Source organism: Scyliorhinus torazame, chromosome 13 (assembly GCF_047496885.1).
Source record: "Scyliorhinus torazame isolate Kashiwa2021f chromosome 13, sScyTor2.1, whole genome shotgun sequence".
NCBI lineage: Eukaryota > Metazoa > Chordata > Chondrichthyes > Carcharhiniformes > Scyliorhinidae > Scyliorhinus > Scyliorhinus torazame.
This window is the reverse complement of record NC_092719.1, coordinates 59,503,072-59,518,876: the sequence shown is the minus strand read 5'-3', so window position 1 is coordinate 59,518,876 and position 15,805 is coordinate 59,503,072. Positions and strand designations below refer to the sequence as shown.

The following is a 15,805-nucleotide window of genomic DNA, read 5'->3' as shown; positions in this document are numbered from 1 at the left end:
ACTGATGTACATGCATATGCTACTTGATGATTTGACTGAAGTAATGATGCTCGTACCTATACATTACCTTAGAATCCGATTGCAGCTGCAGTGTATGAATAGTCTGTACTATTTTCTGTGCTATTTAGTGCCAACAACAACTGCAGCAAGTACAGGACCAACAACTTCAGAGACCACCACCAGTGGTGAGTAATGTTTAAACTTCTATAGGCAATTTCAATAGGCAAATTGTTCGAGACTGTGGGCCGAAGAGTAACCTATGAATTTGAGGGAGGGAATTATTGAAATTATAATTCCCTATGAATTTTTCTTGCTCCTTACTGATGTACATGCATTTGCTACTTGATGATTTGACTGAAGTAATGATGCTAGTATCTATATATTACTTTGGAAACCAATTGCAGCAGTAGTGTATGAATAGTCTGTACCATTTTCTGTGCTATTTAGTGCCAACAACAACTGCAGCACGTACAGGACCAACAACTTCAGAGACCACCGCCAGTGGTGAGTAATGTTTTTATTCCCCTCACCACTTTACTACTAATTTCTGTGGCTTGTGAATTAATATTGTTTCATGTTATTTCTGCAACCTAGCGCCAACATCAGTGACATTCACAGGTATCACTATTTCTGAGACTGGAATTACAGGTGAGCAGAGCTTCTTTGAGACGATAAAACTGTTGTTAATTGAGAGCTATGTGTGATTTTTAACTATCCCACATGTCCTGTGTTACATTGCCCCTAATCCAACCAATAGGATAGTCTGTCCTATTATTTCTGAAATGGGTGTTAACTGTGAGTGAATGTATTCTCATTGTGATACGATGTTTGTGCTGCCAATGTGTCCCTGCTAAGGGGCGTGTTATTGGCGCGTCATTGTAATTCAGCTTATATTCAGTCCATTCCAATGGAAGTGTGTTTAATCAGTAGAAGTTGAGTTGTTCCATGTTGTATTTGGTCAGCGCTTTTTGGTTGATTGTGCTTCTTGCCCTTTTTCTAATGTGGATATTGCATCCACTTTTCATTGTCCAGTAATTGGAATCATGATTGCGACCTGTTGGAGTAGATATCTGGCATTATCAATGATAACGTTTGGGAGAGGATGGCGTTGTAGAACACAATTGTCGATTGTAATGGTTCCCGTCCAATGTGTTCCTGGTGCCCACTTCAGAGTATTTATGGCAACATTTTCAAATTTAAAAAGATAGCACCAAGGAAGACTGCCAAAATGAGTTGATGGATGGAAACCTGGGTTTTGACAGACTGAATTTGTGTTTTGAAAGTGCAAATTGAAATTAATATTTGACATTTACATTTTGCAAACGCATTTTGAAGAACTAGGCATTTGGTGCCATTAATTTTAGATAGATATATCCATTTGTTTGCATGAATGATGTTAGGTGACGCAACAGTAGAAATGAAGAGGACCGAAATGCACGTTTTTGCTGAGATATAAAGGACATTCTTGAAAGAATCTCATTTGTAGACTTCCCAAGTTAAAGAGTCATTTATATTGAATTTGGGGCCGGTTGATTCTTGCATTTTAAATTTATATTCAGAATGACTCATAAATTATTCTTTCAAACAGAATAAATAAACTGCTCATTATTTTTAAATTGATGAATTCTTGATCATGAATGTCACTTGTTCAGTGAGTTTTTTGAATTGCACCCTTCATTGTTGGAAGTTAAACCATTTAGTAGCCTTTAAAATTTAGGCTTTACTGATCAACAACATCAAAATCTTGTTGAGAAACGTTAATGTGGCGATTGCAGACTCCAAGATGATTTCATTGTTGCTGCCTGAAACGTAGTTGGCTTTTGCAGCCAATGCGGTCGAGGAACTGCTCTTGTTCGTGGCTTGATCTTTATACGGCCCGAGTAAGGGCAGACATTTTTTTTTTAGTTCGGCCATCATGATCGGCACAGGCTTGGAGAGCCGAATGGTCTGTTCCTGTGCTGTACATTTCTTTGTTCTTCATCTTTCTTCTTTGATGTGTAACCACTGCAATTGCGGGAGGGAATTGTTGATTTTAGACATTGGCTAGGGATATCATTCTGTTCCTGCTCAAATTTGAAGCCTTTCCTACTTGATTTAATGATGCTACAATCTGAAAATCACATTGGAAACCAATTGCAGCAGGAGTGAATATAATTCTGCGCCAATTCTCTTTCTATTTAGGGTCAACACCAATCCCAGGAACTGGAATACCTACAACTTCAGGGACCACCATCAGTTGTGAGTATTGTTTTTCTCAACTTCGTCACATGAGATTAATTTTTTTCATTTGTGGATCAATATTGTTTCATATTTGCTCTGCTACACAGGGCCAACTGCAACGAGTGTATCAGGGGGACCTACTGTTTCTCAGACTACAATTACTGGTGAGTCGAGCTTCTTTCTACATTAAAATCTGATGCTAAATTCAAGCAATTTATGATTTAAAAGTCTGCAGTAATTTTTCTGCTAATTTGGACCAGCGGCAACTTAAATGACAGTCATTGCTGTTATTTCTGACAATGGGGGCAGCACGGTGGCGCAGTGGTTAATTCTGTTGCTGCTGAGGATTGGTTTGGATTGGATTGGTTTATTGTCATGTGTACCGAGGTACAGTGAAAAGTATTGTTTCGCGTTGGGCTCAAAAGCACAATTGCATACATGAAAAGAATGTACATAGTAGGGTCAACATAAAATGCACAATGTAATTAGATCGACACGGGCATTGGTGAATCATACAGGAGTGTAGTACTACTCAATAGTGAAAGGCATGTAAAACAGACCAAGGCCGCCAGCGTGGGTTCAATTCCCGTATCAGGCGCCGGAATGTGGTGACTAGGGCCTTTTCACAGTCACTGCATTTGAAGCCTACTTGTGACAAGAAGCGATTTTCATTTTCATTTAAATTTCAAGATGTGGGAAGAGATCAGATCAGACCATTAGTCCATCAGAGGGTCGTTTAGGAATGTGGTAACATCGGGGCAGAAGCTGTTTTTGAATCTGTTAGTGCGTGTTCTCAGACTTTTGTATCTCCTGCCCGATGGAAGATGATGGAAGTCTGAGTTAGCCGGGTGAGGGGGGTCTCTGATTATGCTGCCCGCTTTCCCAAGGCAGCGGGAAGTGTAGACAGAGTCATTGGATGGGAGGCGGGTTGTGTGGTTTAATGGGCGGTGTTCATGACACTCTGTTCTTTCTTCCGATCTTGGGCCGCGAAGTTCGCATTCCAGGCTGCGATACCCAGGATCGATCACAGCCCTGGGCCACTGTGTGTGTGGGGTTTGCTCATTCTCCCCATTTCTGCGTGGGCCTCTCCCCACAACACAAAGATCTGTAGGTTCTGTGAATTGGCCACGCTAAATTGCCCCTTATTTGGAAAAATAGATGGCTACTCTGAATTTAAAAAAACAATTCTGACAATGGGATTAATGGTGAGTGTTTGCTTTTTCATTGATCAACTGACAGCAATTAGAAAATGCTTTATTTCCGCTTGTGTACAATTTGAGCTCCGAAAATTAGGTACATTGTGCTGAATCTTGTTGGTCTTTTACTTGCCTCGATGAACATTGATAAAAATGTACGCTGATATTGTTACAACTACTCATTGGATTGGTATGGGAAAAGTGAATGATTAGTTGAGAGACCCAATGTCTGGCAGCATCAATTGTAACTTTCAGAAGCGGACGGTGCACTGAATAATTTTTATTGGTGAAATTTGCCCCTGCCAGTGTTTGACAGTCAGTCTGTGTGTTTGGGACGCGAATATTGACATTTGTGATACCACGTATTTAAATCTTGCATTTGCATTTTCATGACCTAGCGGATTGCTGCCATAGAAGCATGGAACCATAGAATCCGTACAGTGCAGAAGGAGGCCATTTGGCCCATTGGTTGAGCCCCAATGATGCTAGTATCTATACATTACACTGGAAAGCAATTGCAGCAGTAGTGTATGATTAGCCTGTACTATTTTCTGTTCTATTTAGTGCCAACAACAACTGCAGAAAGTACAGGACCAACAACTTCAGAGACCACCACCATCGGTGAGTAATGTTTAAACTTCTGTAGGCAACTTCAATCGGCAACTTGTTCGAGACTGTGGGCTGAAGAGTAACCTATGAATTTGTGGGAGGGAATTATTGAAATTATAATTCCCTATGAATTTTTCTTGCTCCTTACTGATGTACATGCATATGCTACTTGATGATTTGACTGAAGTAATGATGCTCGTACCTATACATTACCTTAGAATCCAATTGCAGCTGCAGTGTATGAATAGTCTGTACTATTTTCTGTGCTATTTAGTGCCAACAACAACTGCAGCAAGTACAGGACCAACAACTTCAGAGACCACCACCAGTGGTGAGTAATGTTTAAACTTCTATAGGCAATTTCAATAGGCAAATTGTTCGAGACTGTGGGCCGAAGAGTAACCTATGAATTTGAGGGAGGGAATTATTGAAATTATAATTCCCTATGAATTTTTCTTGCTCCTTACTGATGTACATGCATTTGCTACTTGATGATTTGACTGAAGTAATGATGCTAGTATCTATATATTACTTTGGAAACCAATTGCAGCAGTAGTGTATGAATAGTCTGTACCATTTTCTGTGCTATTTAGTGCCAACAACAACTGCAGCACGTACAGGACCAACAACTTCAGAGACCACCGCCAGTGGTGAGTAATGTTTTTATTCCCCTCACCACTTTACTACTAATTTCTGTGGCTTGTGAATTAATATTGTTTCATGTTATTTCTGCAACCTAGCGCCAACATCAGTGACATTCACAGGTATCACTATTTCTGAGACTGGAATTACAGGTGAGCAGAGCTTCTTTGAGACGATAAAACTGTTGTTAATTGAGAGCTATGTGTGATTTTTAACTATCCCACATGTCCTGTGTTACATTGCCCCTAATCCAACCAATAGGATAGTCTGTCCTATTATTTCTGAAATGGGTGTTAACTGTGAGTGAATGTATTCTCATTGTCATACGATGTTTGTGCTGCCAATGTGTCCCTGCTAAGGGGCGTGTTATTGGCGCGTCATTGTAATTCAGCTTATATTCAGTCCATTCCAATGGAAGTGTGTTTAATCAGTAGAAGTTGAGTTGTTCCATGTTGTATTTGGTCAGCGCTTTTTGGTTGATTGTGCTTCTTGCCCTTTTTCTGATGTGGATATTGCATCCACTTTTCATTGTCCAGTAATTGGAATCATGATTGCGACCTGTTGGAGTAGATATCTGGCATTATCAATGATAACGTTTGGGAGAGGATGGCGTTGTAGAACAAAATTGTCGATTGTAATGGTTCCCGTCCAATGTGTTCCTGGTGCCCACTTCAGAGTATCTATGGCAACATTTTCAAATTTAAAAAGATAGCACCAAGGAAGACTGCCAAAATGAGTTGATGGATGGAAACCTGGGTTTTGACAGACTGAATTTGTGTTTTGAAAGTGCAAATTGAAATTAATATTTGACATTTACATTTTGCAAACGCATTTTGAAGAACTAGGCATTTGGTGCCATTAATTTTAGATAGATATATCCATTTGTTTGCATGAATGATGTTAGGTGACGCAACAGTAGAAATGAAGAGGACCGAAATGCACGTTTTTGCTGAGATATAAAGGACATTCTTGAAAGAATCTCATTTGTAGACTTCCCAAGTTAAAGAGTCATTTATATTGAATTTGGGGCCGGTTGATTCTTGCATTTTAAATTTATATTCAGAATGACTCATAAATTATTCTTTCAAACAGAATAAATAAACTGCTCATTATTTTTAAATTGATGAATTCTTGATCATGAATGTCACTTGTTCAGTGAGTTTTTTGAATTGCACCCTTCATTGTTGGAAGTTAAACCATTTAGTAGCCTTTAAAATTTAGGCTTTACTGATCAACAACATCAAAATCTTGTTGAGAAACGTTAATGTGGCGATTGCAGACTCCAAGATGATTTCATTGTTGCTGCCTGAAACGTAGTTGGCTTTTGCAGCCAATGCGGTCGAGGAACTGCTCTTGTTCGTGGCTTGATCTTTATACGGCCCGAGTAAGGGCAGACATTTTTTTTTTAGTTCGGCCATCATGATCGGCACAGGCTTGGAGAGCCGAATGGTCTGTTCCTGTGCTGTACATTTCTTTGTTCTTCATCTTTCTTCTTTGATGTGTAACCACTGCAATTGCGGGAGGGAATTGTTGATTTTAGACATTGGCTAGGGATATCATTCTGTTCCTGCTCAAATTTGAAGCCTTTCCTACTTGATTTAATGATGCTACAATCTGAAAATCACATTGGAAACCAATTGCAGCAGGAGTGAATATAATTCTGCGCCAATTCTCTTTCTATTTAGGGTCAACACCAATCCCAGGAACTGGAATACCTACAACTTCAGGGACCACCATCAGTTGTGAGTATTGTTTTTCTCAACTTCGTCACATGAGATTAATTTTTTTCATTTGTGGATCAATATTGTTTCATATTTGCTCTGCTACACAGGGCCAACTGCAACGAGTGTATCAGGGGGACCTACTGTTTCTCAGACTACAATTACTGGTGAGTCGAGCTTCTTTCTACATTAAAATCTGATGCTAAATTCAAGCAATTTATGATTTAAAAGTCTGCAGTAATTTTTCTGCTAATTTGGACCAGCGGCAACTTAAATGACAGTCATTGCTGTTATTTCTGACAATGGGGGCAGCACGGTGGCGCAGTGGTTAATTCTGTTGCTGCTGAGGATTGGTTTGGATTGGATTGGTTTATTGTCATGTGTACCGAGGTACAGTGAAAAGTATTGTTTCGCGTTGGGCTCAAAAGCACAATTGCATACATGAAAAGAATGTACATAGTAGGGTCAACATAAAATGCACAATGTAATTAGATCGACACGGGCATTGGTGAATCATACAGGAGTGTAGTACTACTCAATAGTGAAAGGCATGTAAAACAGACCAAGGCCGCCAGCGTGGGTTCAATTCCCGTATCAGGCGCCGGAATGTGGTGACTAGGGCCTTTTCACAGTCACTGCATTTGAAGCCTACTTGTGACAAGAAGCGATTTTCATTTTCATTTAAATTTCAAGATGTGGGAAGAGATCAGATCAGACCATTAGTCCATCAGAGGGTCGTTTAGGAATGTGGTAACATCGGGGCAGAAGCTGTTTTTGAATCTGTTAGTGCGTGTTCTCAGACTTTTGTATCTCCTGCCCGATGGAAGATGATGGAAGTCTGAGTTAGCCGGGTGAGGGGGGTCTCTGATTATGCTGCCCGCTTTCCCAAGGCAGCGGGAAGTGTAGACAGAGTCATTGGATGGGAGGCGGGTTGTGTGGTTTAATGGGCGGTGTTCATGACACTCTGTTCTTTCTTCCGATCTTGGGCCGCGAAGTTCGCATTCCAGGCTGCGATACCCAGGATCGATCACAGCCCTGGGCCACTGTGTGTGTGGGGTTTGCTCATTCTCCCCATTTCTGCGTGGGCCTCTCCCCACAACACAAAGATCTGTAGGTTCTGTGAATTGGCCACGCTAAATTGCCCCTTATTTGGAAAAATAGATGGCTACTCTGAATTTAAAAAAACAATTCTGACAATGGGATTAATGGTGAGTGTTTGCTTTTTCATTGATCAACTGACAGCAATTAGAAAATGCTTTATTTCCGCTTGTGTACAATTTGAGCTCCGAAAATTAGGTACATTGTGCTGAATCTTGTTGGTCTTTTACTTGCCTCGATGAACATTGATAAAAATGTACGCTGATATTGTTACAACTACTCATTGGATTGGTATGGGAAAAGTGAATGATTAGTTGAGAGACCCAATGTCTGGCAGCATCAATTGTAACTTTCAGAAGCGGACGGTGCACTGAATAATTTTTATTGGTGAAATTTGCCCCTGCCAGTGTTTGACAGTCAGTCTGTGTGTTTGGGACGCGAATATTGACATTTGTGATACCACGTATTTAAATCTTGCATTTGCATTTTCATGACCTAGCGGATTGCTGCCATAGAAGCATGGAACCATAGAATCCGTACAGTGCAGAAGGAGGCCATTTGGCCCATTGGTTGAGCCCCAATGATGCTAGTATCTATACATTACACTGGAAAGCAATTGCAGCAGTAGTGTATGATTAGCCTGTACTATTTTCTGTTCTATTTAGTGCCAACAACAACTGCAGAAAGTACAGGACCAACAACTTCAGAGACCACCACCATCAGTGAGTAATGTTTAAACTTCTGTAGGCAACTTCAATCGGCAACTTGTTCGAGACTGTGGGCTGAAGAGTAACCTATGAATTTGTGGGAGGGAATTATTGAAATTATAATTCCCTATGAATTTTTCTTGCTCCTTACTGATGTACATGCATATGCTACTTGATGATTTGACTGAAGTAATGATGCTCGTACCTATACATTACCTTAGAATCCAATTGCAGCTGCAGTGTATGAATAGTCTGTACTATTTTCTGTGCTATTTAGTGCCAACAACAACTGCAGCAAGTACAGGACCAACAACTTCAGAGACCACCACCAGTGGTGAGTAATGTTTAAACTTCTATAGGCAATTTCAATAGGCAAATTGTTCGAGACTGTGGGCCGAAGAGTAACCTATGAATTTGAGGGAGGGAATTATTGAAATTATAATTCCCTATGAATTTTTCTTGCTCCTTACTGATGTACATGCATTTGCTACTTGATGATTTGACTGAAGTAATGATGCTAGTATCTATATATTACTTTGGAAACCAATTGCAGCAGTAGTGTATGAATAGTCTGTACCATTTTCTGTGCTATTTAGTGCCAACAACAACTGCAGCACGTACAGGACCAACAACTTCAGAGACCACCGCCAGTGGTGAGTAATGTTTTTATTCCCCTCACCACTTTACTACTAATTTCTGTGGCTTGTGAATTAATATTGTTTCATGTTATTTCTGCAACCTAGCGCCAACATCAGTGACATTCACAGGTATCACTATTTCTGAGACTGGAATTACAGGTGAGCAGAGCTTCTTTGAGACGATAAAACTGTTGTTAATTGAGAGCTATGTGTGATTTTTAACTATCCCACATGTCCTGTGTTACATTGCCCCTAATCCAACCAATAGGATAGTCTGTCCTATTATTTCTGAAATGGGTGTTAACTGTGAGTGAATGTATTCTCATTGTCATACGATGTTTGTGCTGCCAATGTGTCCTGCTAAGGGGCGTGTTATTGGCGCGTCATTGTAATTCAGCTTATATTCAGTCCATTCCAATGGAAGTGTGTTTAATCAGTAGAAGTTGAGTTGTTCCATGTTGTATTTGGTCAGCGCTTTTTGGTTGATTGTGCTTCTTGCCCTTTTTCTGATGTGGATATTGCATCCACTTTTCATTGTCCAGTAATTGGAATCATGATTGCGACCTGTTGGAGTAGATATCTGGCATTATCAATGATAACGTTTGGGAGAGGATGGCGTTGTAGAACAAAATTGTCGATTGTAATGGTTCCCGTCCAATGTGTTCCTGGTGCCCACTTCAGAGTATCTATGGCAACATTTTCAAATTTAAAAAGATAGCACCAAGGAAGACTGCCAAAATGAGTTGATGGATGGAAACCTGGGTTTTGACAGACTGAATTTGTGTTTTGAAAGTGCAAATTGAAATTAATATTTGACATTTACATTTTGCAAACGCATTTTGAAGAACTAGGCATTTGGTGCCATTAATTTTAGATTGATATATCCATTTGTTTGCATGAATGATGTTAGGTGACGCAACAGTAGAAATGAAGAGGACCGAAATGCACGTTTTTGCTGAGATATAAAGGACATTCTTGAAAGAATCTCATTTGTAGACTTCCCAAGTTAAAGAGTCATTTATATTGAATTTGGGGCCGGTTGATTCTTGCATTTTAAATTTATATTCAGAATGACTCATAAATTATTCTTTCAAACAGAATAAATAAACTGCTCATTATTTTTAAATTGATGAATTCTTGATCATGAATGTCACTTGTTCAGTGAGTTTTTTGAATTGCACCCTTCATTGTTGGAAGTTAAACCATTTAGTAGCCTTTAAAATTTAGGCTTTACTGATCAACAACATCAAAATCTTGTTGAGAAACGTTAATGTGGCGATTGCAGACTCCAAGATGATTTCATTGTTGCTGCCTGAAACGTAGTTGGCTTTTGCAGCCAATGCGGTCGAGGAACTGCTCTTGTTCGTGGCTTGATCTTTATACGGCCCGAGTAAGGGCAGACATTTTTTTTTTAGTTCGGCCATCATGATCGGCACAGGCTTGGAGAGCCGAATGGTCTGTTCCTGTGCTGTACATTTCTTTGTTCTTCATCTTTCTTCTTTGATGTGTAACCACTGCAATTGCGGGAGGGAATTGTTGATTTTAGACATTGGCTAGGGATATCATTCTGTTCCTGCTCAAATTTGAAGCCTTTCCTACTTGATTTAATGATGCTACAATCTGAAAATCACATTGGAAACCAATTGCAGCAGGAGTGAATATAATTCTGCGCCAATTCTCTTTCTATTTAGGGTCAACACCAATCCCAGGAACTGGAATACCTACAACTTCAGGGACCACCATCAGTTGTGAGTATTGTTTTTCTCAACTTCGTCACATGAGATTAATTTTTTTCATTTGTGGATCAATATTGTTTCATATTTGCTCTGCTACACAGGGCCAACTGCAACGAGTGTATCAGGGGGACCTACTGTTTCTCAGACTACAATTACTGGTGAGTCGAGCTTCTTTCTACATTAAAATCTGATGCTAAATTCAAGCAATTTATGATTTAAAAGTCTGCAGTAATTTTTCTGCTAATTTGGACCAGCGGCAACTTAAATGACAGTCATTGCTGTTATTTCTGACAATGGGGGCAGCACGGTGGCGCAGTGGTTAATTCTGTTGCTGCTGAGGATTGGTTTGGATTGGATTGGTTTATTGTCATGTGTACCGAGGTACAGTGAAAAGTATTGTTTCGCGTTGGGCTCAAAAGCACAATTGCATACATGAAAAGAATGTACATAGTAGGGTCAACATAAAATGCACAATGTAATTAGATCGACACGGGCATTGGTGAATCATACAGGAGTGTAGTACTACTCAATAGTGAAAGGCATGTAAAACAGACCAAGGCCGCCAGCGTGGGTTCAATTCCCGTATCAGGCGCCGGAATGTGGTGACTAGGGTCTTTTCACAGTCACTGCATTTGAAGCCTACTTGTGACAAGAAGCGATTTTCATTTTCATTTAAATTTCAAGATGTGGGAAGAGATCAGATCAGACCATTAGTCCATCAGAGGGTCGTTTAGGAATGTGGTAACATCGGGGCAGAAGCTGTTTTTGAATCTGTTAGTGCGTGTTCTCAGACTTTTGTATCTCCTGCCCGATGGAAGATGATGGAAGTCTGAGTTAGCCGGGTGAGGGGGGTCTCTGATTATGCTGCCCGCTTTCCCAAGGCAGCGGGAAGTGTAGACAGAGTCATTGGATGGGAGGCGGGTTGTGTGGTTTAATGGGCGGTGTTCATGACACTCTGTTCTTTCTTCCGATCTTGGGCCGCGAAGTTCGCATTCCAGGCTGCGATACCCAGGATCGATCACAGCCCTGGGCCACTGTGTGTGTGGGGTTTGCTCATTCTCCCCATTTCTGCGTGGGCCTCTCCCCACAACACAAAGATCTGTAGGTTCTGTGAATTGGCCACGCTAAATTGCCCCTTATTTGGAAAAATAGATGGCTACTCTGAATTTAAAAAAACAATTCTGACAATGGGATTAATGGTGAGTGTTTGCTTTTTCATTGATCAACTGACAGCAATTAGAAAATGCTTTATTTCCGCTTGTGTACAATTTGAGCTCCGAAAATTAGGTACATTGTGCTGAATCTTGTTGGTCTTTTACTTGCCTCGATGAACATTGATAAAAATGTACGCTGATATTGTTACAACTACTCATTGGATTGGTATGGGAAAAGTGAATGATTAGTTGAGAGACCCAATGTCTGGCAGCATCAATTGTAACTTTCAGAAGCGGACGGTGCACTGAATAATTTTTATTGGTGAAATTTGCCCCTGCCAGTGTTTGACAGTCAGTCTGTGTGTTTGGGACGCGAATATTGACATTTGTGATACCACGTATTTAAATCTTGCATTTGCATTTTCATGACCTAGCGGATTGCTGCCATAGAAGCATGGAACCATAGAATCCGTACAGTGCAGAAGGAGGCCATTTGGCCCATTGGTTGAGCCCCAATGATGCTAGTATCTATACATTACACTGGAAAGCAATTGCAGCAGTAGTGTATGATTAGCCTGTACTATTTTCTGTTCTATTTAGTGCCAACAACAACTGCAGAAAGTACAGGACCAACAACTTCAGAGACCACCACCATCGGTGAGTAATGTTTAAACTTCTGTAGGCAACTTCAATCGGCAACTTGTTCGAGACTGTGGGCTGAAGAGTAACCTATGAATTTGTGGGAGGGAATTATTGAAATTATAATTCCCTATGAATTTTTCTTGCTCCTTACTGATGTACATGCATATGCTACTTGATGATTTGACTGAAGTAATGATGCTAGTACCTATACATTACCTTAGAATCCAATTGCAGCTGCAGTGTATGAATAGTCTGTACTATTTTCTGTGCTATTTAGTGCCAACAACAACTGCAGCAAGTACAGGACCAACAACTTCAGAGACCACCACCAGTGGTGAGTAATGTTTAAACTTCTATAGGCAATTTCAATAGGCAAATTGTTCGAGACTGTGGGCCGAAGAGTAACCTATGAATTTGAGGGAGGGAATTATTGAAATTATAATTCCCTATGAATTTTTCTTGCTCCTTACTGATGTACATGCATTTGCTACTTGATGATTTGACTGAAGTAATGATGCTAGTATCTATATATTACTTTGGAAACCAATTGCAGCAGTAGTGTATGAATAGTCTGTACCATTTTCTGTGCTATTTAGTGCCAACAACAACTGCAGCACGTACAGGACCAACAACTTCAGAGACCACCACCAGTGGTGAGTAATGTTTTTATTCCCCTCACCACTTTACTACTAATTTCTGTGGCTTGTGAATTAATATTGTTTCATGTTATTTCTGCAACCTAGCGCCAACATCAGTGACATTCACAGGTATCACTATTTCTGAGACTGGAATTACAGGTGAGCAGAGCTTCTTTGAGACGATAAAACTGTTGTTAATTGAGAGCTATGTGTGATTTTTAACTATCCCACATGTCCTGTGTTACATTGCCCCTAATCCAACCAATAGGATAGTCAGTCCTATTATTTCTGAAATGGGTGTTAACTGTGAGTGAATGTATTCTCATTGTCATACGATGTTTGTGCTGCCAATGTGTCCCTGCTAAGGGGCGTGTTATTGGCGCGTCATTGTAATTCAGCTTATATTCAGTCCATTCCAATGGAAGTGTGTTTAATCAGTAGAAGTTGAGTTGTTCCATGTTGTATTTGGTCAGCGCTTTTTGGTTGATTGTGCTTCTTGCCCTTTTTCTGATGTGGATATTGCATCCACTTTTCATTGTCCAGTAATTGGAATCATGATTGCGACCTGTTGGAGTAGATATCTGGCATTATCAATGATAACGTTTGGGAGAGGATGGCGTTGTAGAACAAAATTGTCGATTGTAATGGTTCCCGTCCAATGTGTTCCTGGTGCCCACTTCAGAGTATTTATGGCAACATTTTCAAATTTAAAAAGATAGCACCAAGGAAGACTGCCAAAATGAGTTGATGGATGGAAACCTGGGTTTTGACAGACTGAATTTGTGTTTTGAAAGTGCAAATTGAAATTAATATTTGACATTTACATTTTGCAAACGCATTTTGAAGAACTAGGCATTTGGTGCCATTAATTTTAGATAGATATATCCATTTGTTTGCATGAATGATGTTAGGTGACGCAACAGTAGAAATGAAGAGGACCGAAATGCACGTTTTTGCTGAGATATAAAGGACATTCTTGAAAGAATCTCATTTGTAGACTTCCCAAGTTAAAGAGTCATTTATATTGAATTTGGGGCCGGTTGATTCTTGCATTTTAAATTTATATTCAGAATGACTCATAAATTATTCTTTCAAACAGAATAAATAAACTGCTCATTATTTTTAAATTGATGAATTCTTGATCATGAATGTCACTTGTTCAGTGAGTTTTTTGAATTGCACCCTTCATTGTTGGAAGTTAAACCATTTAGTAGCCTTTAAAATTTAGGCTTTACTGATCAACAACATCAAAATCTTGTTGAGAAATGTTAATGTGGCGATTGCAGACTCCAAGATGATTTCATTGTTGCTGCCTGAAACGTAGTTGGCTTTTGCAGCCAATGCGGTCGAGGAACTGCTCTTGTTCGTGGCTTGATCTTTATACGGCCCGAGTAAGGGCAGACATTTTTTTTTTAGTTCGGCCATCATGATCGGCACAGGCTTGGAGAGCCGAATGGTCTGTTCCTGTGCTGTACATTTCTTTGTTCTTCATCTTTCTTCTTTGATGTGTAACCACTGCAATTGCGGGAGGGAATTGTTGATTTTAGACATTGGCTAGGGATATCATTCTGTTCCTGCTCAAATTTGAAGCCTTTCCTACTTGATTTAATGATGCTACAATCTGAAAATCACATTGGAAACCAATTGCAGCAGGAGTGAATATAATTCTGCGCCAATTCTCTTTCTATTTAGGGTCAACACCAATCCCAGGAACTGGAATACCTACAACTTCAGGGACCTCCATCAGTTGTGAGTATTGTTTTTCTCAACTTCGTCACATGAGATTAATTTTTTTCATTTGTGGATCAATATTGTTTCATATTTGCTCTGCTACACAGGGCCAACTGCAACGAGTGTATCAGGGGGACCTACTGTTTCTCAGACTACAATTACTGGTGAGTCGAGCTTCTTTCTACATTAAAATCTGATGCTAAATTCAAGCAATTTATGATTTAAAGTCTGCAGTAATTTTTCTGCTAATTTGGACCAGCGGCAACTTAAATGACAGTCATTGCTGTTATTTCTGACAATGGGGGCAGCACGGTGGCGCAGTGGTTAATTCTGTTGCTGCTGAGGATTGGTTTGGATTGGATTGGTTTATTGTCATGTGTACCGAGGTACAGTGAAAAGTATTGTTTCGCGTTGGGCTCAAAAGCACAATTGCATACATGAAAAGAATGTACATAGTAGGGTCAACATAAAATGCACAATGTAATTAGATCGACACGGGCATTGGTGAATCATACAGGAGTGTAGTACTACTCAATAGTGAAAGGCATGTAAAACAGACCAAGGCCGCCAGCGTGGGTTCAATTCCCGTATCAGGCGCCGGAATGTGGTGACTAGGGCCTTTTCACAGTCACTGCATTTGAAGCCTACTTGTGACAAGAAGCGATTTTCATTTTCATTTAAATTTGAAGATGTGGGAAGAGATCAGATCAGACCATTAGTCCATCAGAGGGTCGTTTAGGAATGTGGTAACATCGGGGCAGAAGCTGTTTTTGAATCTGTTAGTGCGTGTTCTCAGACTTTTGTATCTCCTGCCCGATGGAAGATGTTGGAAGTCTGAGTTAGCCGGGTGAGGGGGGTCTCTGATTATGCTGCCCGCTTTCCCAAGGCAGCGGGAAGTGTAGACAGAGTCATTGGATGGGAGGCGGGTTGTGTGGTTTAATGGGCGGTGTTCATGACACTCTGTTCTTTCTTCTGATCTTGGGCCGCGAAGTTCGCATTCCAGGCTGCGATACCCAGGATCGATCACAGCCCTGGGTCACTGTGTGTGTGGGGTTTGCTCATTCTCCCCATTT

General features: G+C 40.3%; 1 protein-coding gene across 1 annotated transcript; it reads left to right on the top strand.

The window, feature by feature from the left end:
* The first annotated feature begins 10 nt into the window (after positions 1 to 10).
* Positions 11 to 12,386, top strand: LOC140387625 (uncharacterized). Its single transcript, XM_072470819.1, has 18 exons — positions 11 to 185; positions 448 to 504; positions 595 to 648; positions 2,182 to 2,238; positions 2,328 to 2,384; positions 3,981 to 4,037; positions 4,300 to 4,356; positions 4,619 to 4,675; positions 4,766 to 4,819; positions 6,353 to 6,409; positions 6,499 to 6,555; positions 8,152 to 8,208; positions 8,471 to 8,527; positions 8,790 to 8,846; positions 8,937 to 8,990; positions 10,523 to 10,579; positions 10,669 to 10,725; positions 12,322 to 12,386. Exons 1-18 carry the CDS (start codon positions 11 to 13, stop codon positions 12,384 to 12,386), a joined length of 1,143 nt encoding a protein of 380 aa, XP_072326920.1.
* Positions 12,387 to 15,805: the final 3,419 nt, after the last annotated feature.

What these genes read in the sequence shown, in the direction of transcription:
- LOC140387625 (XM_072470819.1), top strand. Translation starts at nt 11, where the DNA reads ATGCATATGCTACTTGATGATTTGACTGAAGTAATGATGCTCGTACCT. An exon ending in TTCAGGGACCACCATCAGTT is followed by an intron (nt 2,239 to 2,327) that starts GTGAGTATTGTT and finishes TCTGCTACACAG; the next exon opens with GGCCAACTGCAACGAGTGTA. An exon ending in TTCAGAGACCACCACCAGTG is followed by an intron (nt 8,528 to 8,789) that starts GTGAGTAATGTT and finishes TGTGCTATTTAG; the next exon opens with TGCCAACAACAACTGCAGCA.